This window comes from Athene cunicularia (genome assembly GCF_003259725.1).
Source record: "Athene cunicularia isolate RWA chromosome 2 unlocalized genomic scaffold, athCun1 chr2_part1, whole genome shotgun sequence".
Lineage (NCBI taxonomy): Eukaryota > Metazoa > Chordata > Aves > Strigiformes > Strigidae > Athene > Athene cunicularia.
The window spans coordinates 118654341-118668533 of record NW_020799095.1 but is presented as its reverse complement, the minus strand read 5'-3'; the positions used below and the strand labels follow the sequence as shown (position 1 = coordinate 118668533).

General features: G+C 35.6%; 1 protein-coding gene across 10 annotated transcripts in view; it reads left to right on the top strand.

Moving 5' to 3' along the window:
* Positions 1 to 14193, top strand: part of EYA1 (EYA transcriptional coactivator and phosphatase 1) — a 152246-nt gene that overhangs the window by 106195 nt on the left and 31858 nt on the right. For all 10 annotated transcript variants that reach the window (XM_026842902.1, XM_026842901.1, XM_026842899.1 and 7 more), the window contains 3 exons: positions 575 to 714; positions 1881 to 1964; positions 7975 to 8064. In XM_026842902.1, the coding sequence (XP_026698703.1) occupies positions 575 to 714; positions 1881 to 1964; positions 7975 to 8064 (314 nt within the window). The remainder of the gene's footprint in view (positions 1 to 574; positions 715 to 1880; positions 1965 to 7974; positions 8065 to 14193) is intronic.

Here is a 14193-nt window from a genome sequence, read left to right as displayed (position 1 = left end):
TGTATATTTTAAACATATTAATTGAACTTACCCTGGGAAAATAAGGACTCTATGCCATATTTAGAAGGAATTCTATTAATCTGGCTCAAATGTAGCAATCTAAAAATAAAGTGTCTACAACCAGGCAATTTGGAAGAGTTTTCAATTTATATGTTACTTTTTTTTTACACCTGGATGGTTTTTTTCTTACTGATCACCATAATGGTTATCTTAAAGCATGTTCGAAAACTTAGAATTAAATCAGTGTTCTTTAAAAAAAAGATGGTAGCCCTTTAAATTGTTTATTTAGAGTTTAATCTTGCCTATGAAGTGATATGATCTTCTCTATGATTTGAAGTAATTAAGATGATTTTTACTTATTTTTTATTTGTTTACTGAAAAAATATATCTCTGTTTTTACATATAACTCAAACTTGATTGAATTAATTTATTTTTCAGTATTACCATTTATCATTGCAGATTTAATTATTTTAGTTAGGACCTTCAGTGAACATCCTGGTTTTAGTGTCACATGTAAATGAACATTTTGAAGTTTAAATTGAAAGGTAAAAATGTCATTTCTTTACTACAACAGAGTACAGTACAATCCACAGTCCCTCAACACCCATTAAAGATTCAGATTCAGATAGATTGCGTCGTAGTTCAGATGGGAAATCACGTGGACGTGGCAGAAGAAACAATAATCCTTCACCACCACCTGACTCTGATCTAGAGGTACATTATATTTGATGTCTCTGACTGTCAGACTATTTTTATTATTATTATTTTGCACAGAGAAGTATTATTTACACATCAAAAATAAAGTGGCATTGGAGCTCCCTTTCTTTGTTTTGCTAACAGTATTTCTGTAGAAGATAGAATTTTTCTAAAGAAACTTCTTCTTGAAGAGCACCGACTTTCTCTGAAAAACACTGGGCGTTTCTTTCTCTTTTTGATATTAAAAAAAAAAAAAAAAAAAAAAAAAAAAGAGGCAAGCTTTTCCCAAATCAAAGAAAGGTTTGCGTTTGGACAGGAGACACTTCTAGCACAATAGTGGTTTTTGTTCTCTCATGCTGTGTTCACATTCCTCCCAGTGGCCCATGCTTTATGTTGAGAACAGATCTCCAATGACACACCACAGCTATGAGTGTCCACACTGCATTACTTTTCCTTTCCAAAAGCTTAGCCCATTTGTCATCATGGGAAATACAATCTCACCAGGATTTAAAATACTTGTATTTGAACACTTTATTTTTCATTAAAATATCATTTTGTGTGTGGTCAGAGGACAAATTTAAAACACATATTTTCCATTGGCTGTAAGCGAAAGAATTATTTACTGATGCCATAAATTCTTACACATGCAGCATCTGAGTTCATAATTTTTGTTCTTCAGGTGCATAAAATCCATTAAAAATGAATAGATTAAGGGGATTTAAGTGCTAAGCAGGAGTTTGCTTTATTTTCTATTTAGAGGTAATTTTCAAGAGCAGTTACATGAACTTTGTTTTGTAAGAGTTGCAGAAATACACAATCCAAACCCTGAAGATTTAATTTTCAGAGGTTTCTTTTCATTTATTTCAGTTTCTATCTCACATTTGGCTTTAAAATATTACATTGTACAATCTCATTTTCTGTGTGTATTTGACAATAACTATAATTCTATGCTAATATAATAATTTGATATAATAGAAATTGTAGTAAAAGGCTAACAGATTGTATTACCATATTCTGAAAAAACTTGTTAGTTCTGAAAATAAATGGCAAGGAAACTATGGTTTTAATATGTAACCATTTCAATACAATTTTCTAATTTATGTGCTTTCTGATTCAAATTTTAACTTTCCATTTCAAGTATCAGCTTCACAGAGGAACACATTGATTTGATTCTCTTTTTACAGAGAGTATTCATTTGGGATTTGGATGAGACAATCATCATTTTCCATTCCTTGCTTACAGGGTCCTATGCTAACAGATATGGAAGGGTAAGTGTCAAGAAACTGATGGAAATTTTCATTAATATTTGCTGGTTTATGGTTAATACACAAGGAAGACCAGAACATTAGTTGATTTTCTAGAGGCAAACCAGTACTGATGTTTCAAGACATTAAAAAAACAAGGAGTAAAGCTGCTTAAGCTGCTTCACATACCCATTTCTTTGCACTTACTCAGCTCTTATTTTCAGTAAATAATTAAATATCATTAGGAGTAATACTTTGACCACCTGAGGTTTGGTTTGTAGATGCAGAGTGTTGGAAACCTGTTGATATCATCAAAATCTGCAAAGGTTTACCTCCCCTCAGAGAGTGAAGAACTTCCAGGAGTGACTGCTAAAATAACATTTGAATTCTGAGAGATTGGCAGTGGACTGTGCTCTGTACTGAGGAGGCAAGAGGAAGAATACTTTTGGACACAGACAGATTAGTCTAAAATGTTTTACCTTAACTTTTTTTAATCTACATATTGACTGATGTTTTTGAAAGTCTGCTCAGGAATCAAATCTTTCTGTTATGCACAGACTATAAATCATAACTGAACTGATGAATATGTCTGCAGACTCTGGGTTGCCTCGATAGTTTTCAGAAAAGAAATGTGGTCTTAGGTGAATAAGTACAGTTTATGAATGGAATGCCCTTGTGCGATCAAACTTTGTTTTTCCAGGATTGTATTTTAAAGCTAATGTCTCAGCTTGTGCTAAAATCCGTTACGCCATTTTATGTTCACCTTATGTGAGTTACAACTAGAGCACGATTTTTGGTAACCTTATAAAATTCTACATATAAAGAACGACTAGAACAACTAGATAGATACTAGATCTCGCCTCATGTAATCACTCTGTCTTCTTGTAAAGCTTGTGTTTATCACTAAAAGGTTTTACGCTACAACTGCTTGAGTGAAGAGCAAAGCTATCATTGATCCAGTCTGTGTCTGGATCAGGTTCTGAATTTATCCTAATAGCTTTTTACATTACAAAAATCTAAAGCAGTACTGCTTTTCAACCTTTCTTGCTTGTTCAGGTGCAGTGTATTTTTGAAGTGTTTTCTGTAATAGCAGGAATATGACAGAGGAATATAATAATTTTTTTTTTCATTATGTGTCAGAAAAGCAAGTAAATTCAGCAGTCTTGGTCTCCTAGGTGTTATTAGTTTAATATTTAGGTTGTAAAAAGACACTAGAAGTTTAAATGTTTCAACAGTTACGGTATGGATACATATAGACAACAGCTTTATAAAGTATTAAACATTTACCAAAAGTTATTTTCCATTTCTCAGGCCAAAACTAGATTTTGCGTGGCACACCAAAATCACCAAATCTTTGGCAGTTCAGTTCCGAATGAGAACAAATCCCAGTGCTCACAAAAAAAGCCTCAGTGCCAACAGAATCTCACCATTTGCTTTTGGGCAGCAGAGCGGTGCTGGAAAAGTCTAATTAGTCATTGCTGTAGAAGTACTTGTGCGAGCATATTTTTTCCATTTGTTACTAGTTCCCTATAGTGGTTTCATTAATTGGGCCCTGAACATAAACACCTTTCTTGCTGAATGCTTGGGGCTGAGGAAGGTGGCTAGTATTCAGCTGTGAAGAGATGTAAGTATGCCGCAAGGAGGTAGGAGACTCCTGGTGGCAGCTCCATCACTGTTGGCACTGTTTACTTGAGATGCAGCTTTTGCCTGGCTGGCTCTGGTTGCATGGCTTGGGGCAGAATACTTCTGCATTGCCAAACAACAACCGACTATTGATGGTAAGAGGGATGATGGCATTAGTGCTTATGCTGTGGATAAATATTAGATTTTTGGTGAGGGGTAGCAACATGCATGTCCCTGGCTCTCAGATGCAGTCATGAAAGTGTGCCATTCCTGGTTTATTTTCTTAAAGTTTCATTCATATCACAGTTTCTCTTGCCTTATTGACAGCTTCAGACAACAGTTAGCAATTTCCACAGACATTAGAGGAAGATAGTGTCAAGTGTTCAAAGCAAACATGCTAGTATGAGAATTGTAGGGTTAATTCGCAGCTATGGAGGAAGGTGCACGTTTTTTACAGAGTGTTTCCTAATGATTTCTGGCCTTTAAAATCAGAAATTCAGATTATAAATCAATCTGAAAAAAAGAAAAAATTGTTGAGGGGAATTTTTGTTATTTTCACCTGTATTATGCTTTTTGAGTGATCTAACATCATGCTCTCATATGTTCCTGCATTCTGGTGAGGACTAGAATTGCCCTTTTAAAAATTAAATCTAAGCTGCTCACATAATCATTAAAATACAAAAGCTGAATCTTCAAACAAACAAAAATATCCTAATCAAATAATAGGGGATTTGGCAACTTGGCATTCAGGTCTTTTCATAATGCCTGAGTGAGTTTCATGGTGAATGACTATGAATGATGAGCAGCCCTGCTGCTGAAGGGATTGATTTTCTTTTCCTTATTCCCTGCCTTGTTCCTTATAACTTCATGCTTGTGCCACTCTTTTCTGTATATTCTTACTTTTTCAGCTGTTTTTATTACCTGCTCTGCTTTTGCTGCTATTGTGCTTTGTTTTCTCCCTGGTTTTGTCCTTCAGCTTTGTTGGAACAAAGTAAAACCTTTGCTTTTCTGTTTGCGTAATCATGGTATAAACTGCTACATTTTTAAGGATGGCTTGAATTTTGTGAATTTTATGGGAATGTACAAAAATAGTATAGGAATATGGTTTGTCCTTCCAGAAGAGAAGAAAAAGAAACAAACCAAAACCTTTCCATTTCTTTTGGATAATTTTTTTTAATATGTACAGTGAGATATCTATTGATCAAATATAAAGTTATCAGTTACTTTAATTGACATTAAGGCTTCTAACACCTCAAAACTTATGATTTGAGCCAGATGTCAACTGATTAAGTTTTGGAATTTGGAAAAAGTTAGAGCCCTTTTTAGAATCTCGGAGCAGGTGGAAATACGTCTCACTATTGGCACTAGAATGCTGTGGTCTTTGCATACATTTCCATTCCCTGTGAAAACATTTATATTCAGAGGCTTTAAAGGAATTTTCCTTTAAATTATAAGCTATTTTAATGTGGTTTAATATATTTTAGAGATTGAGAAAAACAAAGCCTGGTTTCACTTAACCCTTCATTTGTGACCTGTAGGCTTAAGTGGAAAATAAGCCTTGTACCCAAAGTGAACTTTCCTGTTTTTCAGCTTCTTGTTTCTCGACAAAACAAAGAAATCAAGTGGGTAGAATTTAGAAATGACATACAGACAATGTTTTGGCTCCAATACCAGTATTCAAAACAAGAGGCCTACTTAAGCAGTTTGACATTGGTATTTCTTTTCTTTAGCTAAACTGTACCTCCCTCAGAGATTTGTACCTGATTTTGACCATACCTGAAAAGACACTCCAACTGAACCTGCAAATCCCAATCAACAAGAAGAGATTGTTAGCCTTCCTCCTCATTGTGTGACACCTCACAATAATTAGTTAGCAATTAGTGGCTTAAAATTGCAAAAGAACATTTGGTATGGGATTTTTTTTTAAACCCTTATTCTAGCCTTTTTTCAAGTTTTCAGCCCCCACTGTAATGTTTGACATCAGAGTTTAATCTGCTGCAGTGCCTTAAATCAAGGCTCTTGTGCTTTTTACTAGAGCAGTTGGAAGATTGTGACTACACAGATATTTAGAACCCTAATGCACGAGGCTTTTGCTTCTGTTAAAATAATGTGGGTATCCAGAGCTTTAGCCTAACACAGTTTTTCTACTAAGTGGAACTTTCTGTAGAAAAAGATTGTGCTTAATGAATTAAGGTTTCTTTGAAAAGCAACCTGTTTTGTTTCTTCTCTTAGCTTTTATGGTATTTAGTCTGACATTTTCAGTAGGTGACAATGATTTTCTTATTTGTTTTTCTCCTAATTAAATTAACCTAATAAATGGCATTATTTTAGTATTACTTCAGAAAAATCCCCATTCTGTTTTTTCTGCCATTTAAAAAATACCTTGGAGTGAAATGGTTCACAGAAAGATTTACAAAAAGTCATTTTTTTCAGACTCAGAAGTGTGATAAAAAGTTTAATAAAAATGTTTAAGTCATGTGTAGATTGAAATTTATATATTCACAGTCATTTGTTTAAAATGAACCATATGCATTCATAACTGATATCATGCTCTGTGTGCCCATTTATTCTGCTTTTGAAAATTATATTCCTATTTATGGATGGAAGCTCAGAATGGGATTAGTTCTACACTGTTACGTTAACAGTTGATAATCAAAATGTAGCTGGTGACCCTTTGTCCATCTAACTCCTTTTAATCACTAGAGCAGAGACTTCTGTGGGGTGACTTCTGTTAGTGTTCAGGCACAACAGAAATCCTTGTCTGGTTTAAAAAAAAAAAACCAAAAACCCGCTGATGAGCTATGAAGGATGGTGGGGTAGTAACCGGGCACAAAGATAAGCAGGAATGACAGAGGGAGGAGTAGCCTCAGGCCTTGCTGGAGACAAAATATCACCTGCTTTCCACCTCTCATGCCTACAAAAGTAAAATAAAGGTAGATGTAGATCTACAAAGAGGGCAATATTAAAACAGAGACGGAATACTTTTGTTCATATTTTAAAGCATTTCCATTTGAATTAAGAAGCCAAATATTCTTTTATTGGCTGTGCCAGTTTAAATAGGAGGCTTATTTTTAAGGGCAAAGTTCATCAAAATAGCATGATGCAATATTTCCCATTTATAAGAGCTTTTTTTTTTTTTATACTAGAAAACTTACTTATTCTCAATGTATGTGAGTTCATGAATAGATGTTCTGTTTGTTCTATGTAGCTTTGTTTCTAAATGCTTCTTTCCAAAATATTTTTCTGGTTAGTTTTACTTGGGTTTTGGCATCTCCAGAAGGTAAACAGACTGCCAAATCACCATTCTTTTCCAGCTCTTTGCTACTGACACATTTTGCCTTTTAACCAGTAGTTACAGAAAAATGTTTGAAAGTTCAGAGATCATGTTGAAACACCTATTAATTTGATTGAGAGGTGGAAAAAGAAACTAGGGACTGCATCTCTTGGTTTTTAACTTTTGAGTTGTCATCAGGTTTAGAATATTAACTTATTTTAAGTAAAATATGGGTTGTCACTTCTGCAGTTCTATTTAAAATATAATTTCTAACAAACTAACATTGTTAATAGAGGGTGTCATGAGATAATATAACGTTCTTTCAAACTCATGCTTCTGTATGCTTGGATATACTTGGCATTATAAATTAGAAACTCTATATCAAATGTATATATTAGGCTTTCTTTTCGATTTTTCAGATTGAAAATATATAAAACATGAAAAAAATGAAAACAAGACAAACATCTGTAATGCATTTGGTAACCACAATGCTGAACATGCTTTTTGAGTTTATTAGCTCAGTAAGGAATAAGTTGTTATGGTAATTTCTGTAGAGAAGTTAAAGTGTGTTACGTATTAATAACAAACAATAGATTTGTTCACCCTGCATGGGTGGGCCAAACTGAAAGCATAATTAAAGCATGGTTTTGTGGAGAATCAAGGGGTGGTTTTAAATATAATTGCTATTTGCAAATAAAACATTAACAGTGATTTGCTTTAAAGTCACTAGGTATTCCCAGGACTGAATTCTTGTGACCAGTGAGAGTTTGTTTTGAGAGACAATAGCATTATCATGTCCTTGGTTGATCATAAAACTTGTAAACAGCTATAAAATCTGGAGAAGTTTTAGGTGAAATGCATTTTCCCTTTCTGCGTGGAGGGCCGAGAGCCCATGGCAGGCAAGGATGACCACAGAGGTCCCGCTGCAGAATTAGGGTATCAGTTGAATTAAAGTCATATATTTGAGTGTTACTGGTAAGTCTTATAGTACAGGATTACTGAAGTTAAACTGAAGAAGCAGATGTTACATTTAATACATCAAATAATCTCTCTTGAAAATAAGTTCCTTCAATTTATATTCTGGCATGTATGTTAGACACGGTATTGATGGTGTATTTGCTTAATTTCTTCTTTAAGGATCCACCTACTTCAGTGTCCCTTGGACTCCGAATGGAGGAGATGATCTTCAATTTGGCAGACACACATCTATTCTTTAATGATTTGGAAGTAAGTGTTCGTTCTTTTAAAACACATAGAGGTGATTTAATATTTGTCTCTTTTCGTTTGCTGTTAGATGGCTTGACAATTATTTTTGGTTTCACAGTTTTAATATGGAAATGTTTAGAAAATAGATGAATAATTTAATCATTAGGATATATAGTAATATCTACACTAAATGTCTGCACTGGCATTCAAAGGTTACAACTGTTTAAATGTTAGAGTTTTGTCCTCACAGGTCTTAGTATGTATGACCACAGTAGACAAGTTTTAGAAGTGGATACACTAAAAGCATCTATAAACATTAGAATTCAATAGTCTGCACAGGCCATTAAATACTAAACTTCAGCTTCTATAAACAGTTAATGGCTGGGTACAGATTTCTCACCTCCCACTGTGGGCAAGTATTACCTTAACACCAAGGGCAATAATTAATTTTGTATACACTGTCCATCTCAGTGGCCTATTACTGGGGGTCCTCTGCCTTCCCCAGGGGCAGGTACAGGTTTTTTTACATGCTGGAGTTTCTCTGCTGAACATGAGTCTCCCCTGTGGCATGAGGCAAGGAGCTGGTGTCATCATGCCAAGGGCTTTTTCAGCCTACGTAGGCTATGGTTTGGCGACACTTGTGAGATCATTCTAAAACTATCCAAACTGCTGAAAGAGGCTGTCACCATAATGCCTGGCTGTTTCATCTTGAAAGGGAAAAAAGCAATTTCTGATCATATTTTAATAACACAAAAACATGAAAACAGTCAGATTTCTTTCCCATCATAATGAAGACAGCTGTTTATTTAAAATCCAACTGTTAAGCAAGCTTGTGGTGGGGCTGCCAACACACATTAATCATCAAGTTGTTGTTTTGCTAGATTTTAGAATAGTGTTATTCCAGACAGGCAAAAGAATCTAAAAGATTCAAATGCAACTTTTGCTGATCAAAGTTAATTGGCAGCAATTTGCCTTTAAATATTTCCTGATGTTTCCCTTTTCAAAATCAAGCAAAATACACCTTATTTAATAGATGAGCCAAAATAATTTGAAAAATGCCAGTGTGTGTGATAGACCTCAAATGTGGTTTGTCCAACATCTGTCCTATATTTTGATTTCTTTTCATCTAAAAGAAACCACTCACAGATGATTTGGCATCCTAGAATGCAATGAAATTATTTAAATGTGCTTTATTTTTCTTCCATTCCTTAGTGGAGTATTCATTTTTTATATTTACAATAAAATAGATGATTTCTTTAAATTTTGAAGTAGTATTTTGTTTCATTAAGGTAGCTGTATGTAAAGATATGATGGTTTGGATATAAGAAACACCATTAGTGAGTTGCACGTATAGGATCGATTTTTCAGATTTGTAGAAAAGTATAACAATGCTAGTTATTTTTCAAATCTGTTTCATTTTATCCAGAGCAGAAAGAGAAAGTACTACTGTATCTTACTGGCATATTCAATAAAATTCAGTGTTTTCATTTGCTGTGCGTAGCCAGATACTTAGTGCACTTGTAGCTACTTCTTCATGCATGATTGTTCGAATCACTGACTTTAATGGAAGTTAATCAATTGCATCTTAGTGATAGTAGATTATTTTCTGCTAATTGGCACATTACAGCCTTAATGATGCAGCACAGCAGTTTTTTCACTGAAGAACTTCAAAGTTATGTATGAAAAAAATACTGATCCAGATGGTTCACAGAAGCAGAGGAGCTCACTGGATGAGCTTGGTTCTTCACATTTCCCCCCTAACAAACCAGTTCATCTTGCATCTCTGAACTCAAGTGTAATTGTCTATACCCTAGTCTCTCTTCTTTATACACAGAGGCACTTAGGAGTGAGCAGTTGTGTTCATGTCCTTGTACATGAGCTTTAAGTCCTTCTTTCTGAGGAACATGAACTCTGATCTGAAAGTTCAATGCCCTGTCCAAAGGAGTGAAGAGCATGTTCAGTGTGCAGAGGAGTGGGTTTGTTTGTGCTTGTGGATTGTCATAGAAAAGTCTTCAGAGTACACAGGGAAGGGGCATAAGAGAGCCTGTACTTTGTGGGCAGCAGCATGTAAGGACTAGACCTGGCCACAGACTGAGGCTTTGAGTTCACCACAAATGTCAGGTTTTTTGAAACATGTTGCAGACACGTGATGTTTTTGAAGGAATGTGTCCTCCTGGAGCCACAGTGTGAGCATCACCGTTATTAGTAGGGCCTGCCTGGTTCCCAAGGCCTGCGACCTCCGGGCAGATTTCTTGCATCCATCTCAGAAACTGAAAGTCGTTGCTTGGTGTCTTGAAAGTTCAGGCTGCCCTACAACTTGACAGGCTTCCATGAAAACTGTGTGCAGTTTGGCTTGGCTGTGTCTCAGCGTTAAGGCATCTGTTCTTGCCGATGAAGGACTGAGTCTGGAAGATCTCGTGGTGACCCTGCTCAGGCCTAAGCTTTCCAATTCATGTGCATAAGCATCTGGGCTCTTAGGAACCGAGAAGTTTGTAGACAACATGCCAGTGAGCCACAGAGCTTGGGCATCCTTGCCCGGAGATAGTATGAAAACAGGCAAAGCTGGATTTGGAACATGTCTAACCCACAATGTAGACATGTCTTTATGTCTAGGTGTAATTCAAAGCAGGAACCTGAAAGATGATGCTCTCCAGCTCATCCAGGCTGAGAGGGAACCCTTCCTGGCATATAGAGAGGCTGGGTTTACAGGCAGGCAATAATCTGTCATAACTTTGGCCTATGGTGCACATTTTTCCAGATACCACAAGTTAATGTTTTTTAATAAAAATCTTCTTTTCATCTGACAGATTCCAGAAAGCTATAATCAGAACAGCTCTCTTGTCATCCAAGTTAGTGGGAAAGTATTTTGTCTTCTTATAAACTGCTGAAAACTGAATTAACATTTTGAATGCAAAGGGCAGAGTTGCAGCAGTGATCCCCAAAGCACTGCTTGATTTGTGTATGACATAACTGGCTTGTCAAAGCTCAACCTAGAGATTTATTTAATGTTATTAGGTTAAATTCTAAACTACAGCAGTCATTTTTTAATCTGTATACAGTGAGTCAATGCCAATGTGTATCAGCTGCAAACTAGTTTACCCATCCTAATTTATTACGGGATGCAGCCAGGTAAATGAATCATCTAATTTCCTATATGTTGCTCTTTATGTAATAATAAAAACAACAACAATAAAAATAATAAAAATAAAAATAATAATAATAATAATAATAATAATAATAATAATAATAATAATAATAATTATAATAATAGTGTTTGTAATTGGCATTTTTCAGCTCAATGAAAAAATTCAGTCAGAACTCACCATCTGGCTCTGAAGTCAGTATTCTGTTTGTGAATGAGTGAACTGCACTTAGATTTACAATTACTTACTGCACCTTCAGTTTGTACTAGTTCTTAGTTTATTGCTCTGAGAAGAAGAGGTGGTTTATTTCCTTCACTTTGCACAGATTTATTTGGAATCATTAATTCCAAATCGATATAGTAGCAAATAATTTCAGATCTTGAAGGAACGTTTCTTAAGCAGCATGTTAAAGTGGTATGACAAGCTTTTTAACATACTGAAAGGAAAATATTGATGTGTACTACTGTATAATTTGATCTAAGTACCATTATAAGCAATGATTTCTTGCATTAATAGTAAATTCATAATGAAATTATAGAAGTATGTCAGGTCAAAAATTAGAAAATAGTGCAGTGTTCTCAAAATTTAGATTCCAAAATCTGTATTTGGGCTTCAAAATAGGAAGTTTAGGTTTTCAGTATTGAAAATTTTCATTTATCTATTTTATACTCTGCTCTGAAGTAGAATAGAGCAGAGTAGGAGGGAACAAATACATTGATGCACTGCTCTCAAGAGAACTATAGTTACCTCATCAGGAAAGAATGTGTCATTTTACATGCTGATTATGTTGTGATAGGGATAATAAGGTATAATATTTTAATGGTATGTATGGAGCAATTACACATATTAGGTATTTTAGGATGTATGCTCCAGTGTTTTAGAGAAATTAGCAACTTGATGATAGGACTGAAACGTGACATCTACCTATCCACATCTTTAAAGACTGTATCTATATATTTATACTGACCTCTTAAGATTAGTTTGTTCATTTCTTTGGCATATCAGATGCACATTATAGCTAAATATGTTAAAGGAATAATTGCTGATAGTGAATGATTATGAACAACTTATTTTAAAAGGTTAATTCAGTGTTTTGTAAATACTATTCTGAAATGGTACCATCTCATTAGATCTGTTCCTTTAGAAATACTTACTGAAGCTGAAAATGTGACTTATGAAACCTTTTTTTCTTTTTAAATCTTACTTAAAACTTTTCTGTAAATAAGACATTTTCTAGGGTTTTTTGGTATGTATTGAATTCTATTGAAGTAATTTAAATTAAATTAATTGAAGAGGGGTTTTTATTTTATTTTATTTGTATTTATGTTTGTTCATTTCAGGTTTTTGATGTGGGATCAAATTGTAAATCATATCATGATACTATAAAAAACTTAATTTTGACACCTCCTAAAAATGCAATAATGCATAAGGGCACAGTAATGATAATTAGCATTCATTTTTCTGCCATCAGTGGAGGATATATAATGCACACATCTGGCTTCACAATTCAGTTTTGTTTGTGGAGTCTCTATATGCAAAGTGATGATATGTGTATGGGAGTAATTTATAATGAATGGCAGTATGGTATGAGTTTGTCAGCTAGGTTAGTTCATGTATTAACGATAAAAGAAGAGGGAATGCTGTCAGATGTTATTATAAAGCAGTAACTTTGGTTCTTTGGGGGAAAAATTAAAGGAAAATAGTTAATTATGTTCTAATGATTAGGAGTACTGACCTTGATTAATTTCTCCTCAGATTCTTACTTAAAATCCACCTGGATGTATATTAATGTGTTCCTGATGGAAATTCAGAACATAGTCTCTTCTGTGTGTCAAAAAGAGCTCCATAAGTGCTTTATGATTACAAGTATGTTATGAATTCAGATTAATGAACCTTTAAGGCATCGCATTAGCATATTACTATACACAGAGCCCCCTGGAAAGCTGGCTGTGTTAGAGTTGCATGTGATTTCCGTAAGCTGCAGCTCTGCAACCACGGCTGGCTGGAGCGGGGGCCGCGGTGCCTTGCTTCCCACCCCCGGCTACTGGGCAGCACCTTTGCTCCTCTGTCCAGCCCGCCTGCCGCCAGCGAGGTCAGACAGTCCTCCCACACCGAGGAGTGGCAAAGCGCAGCCATCCGTCTTGCTCTAACATTCCTGCCTCTTCATTCAATAAATTAATACAGAAACATTTTACAAATCCTACGCTTTACGCATACAGGAACTAGGCCTTTAGGAAGCCTTGAGATATTGCCTTACATAGATGCATCTTTTCACAGTTTAAAGCAAAGAATAAACAACAGTTACATCCCTGCACTCTCATGCTCTGTGTTTGCCCTGTAAACCTCTTCCCTCCACCCATATGGCAATAAATCCTTCCAGGACTCCTACAAGTCTGTAACTGCTAGCTTGGATTTACTCAGATCTACAAGTTGAAAGGGAGAAATTAACTGCTAGGTATTTTTTATGAAAACTGCCCTTTGTGGATTGCTTCCTGAACAATTTACTATGTGGATGTGCCTGCTTTCCTTGTTTGTAGCTCCCAGTCATCGGGACTATCAGTATTTATCCACACCACTTCTTCCTCATGCTCCTTTTCAAGCTCAAGGCTGTGTGGAGGGCAGCTTTTGCTACTTGAAATGTGACTGGATTGTCTGACACCCAGCAGTATTCAGAACCCTTCCCTTCCCTAAAGAAATGCAAACGACCTCTAAGGCCCTTACTGCAACACACACTCCGGTGGCACTAAAGCAGATGGTGATACCTTCTGTACTAACGCCAGGCACTAAAAGGATTGCTCCAAAGAGAGGTGCTCCAGGGAGATGGTAGTGAGAGGTCAGGCCTAAGAAAGGGAACAACAAAACCCCAGCATAGCAACCGAGAAGCCTGATCACAGAGTAAAACTTCGCCAATGTTAGTCCCTCTTTGGCCTTTGCCTTCAAATCTTACAGGTGAAACTATGCTGCCTCCCTGCTGCTGGAAGCAAATGCACCATATAAATCACTTCTA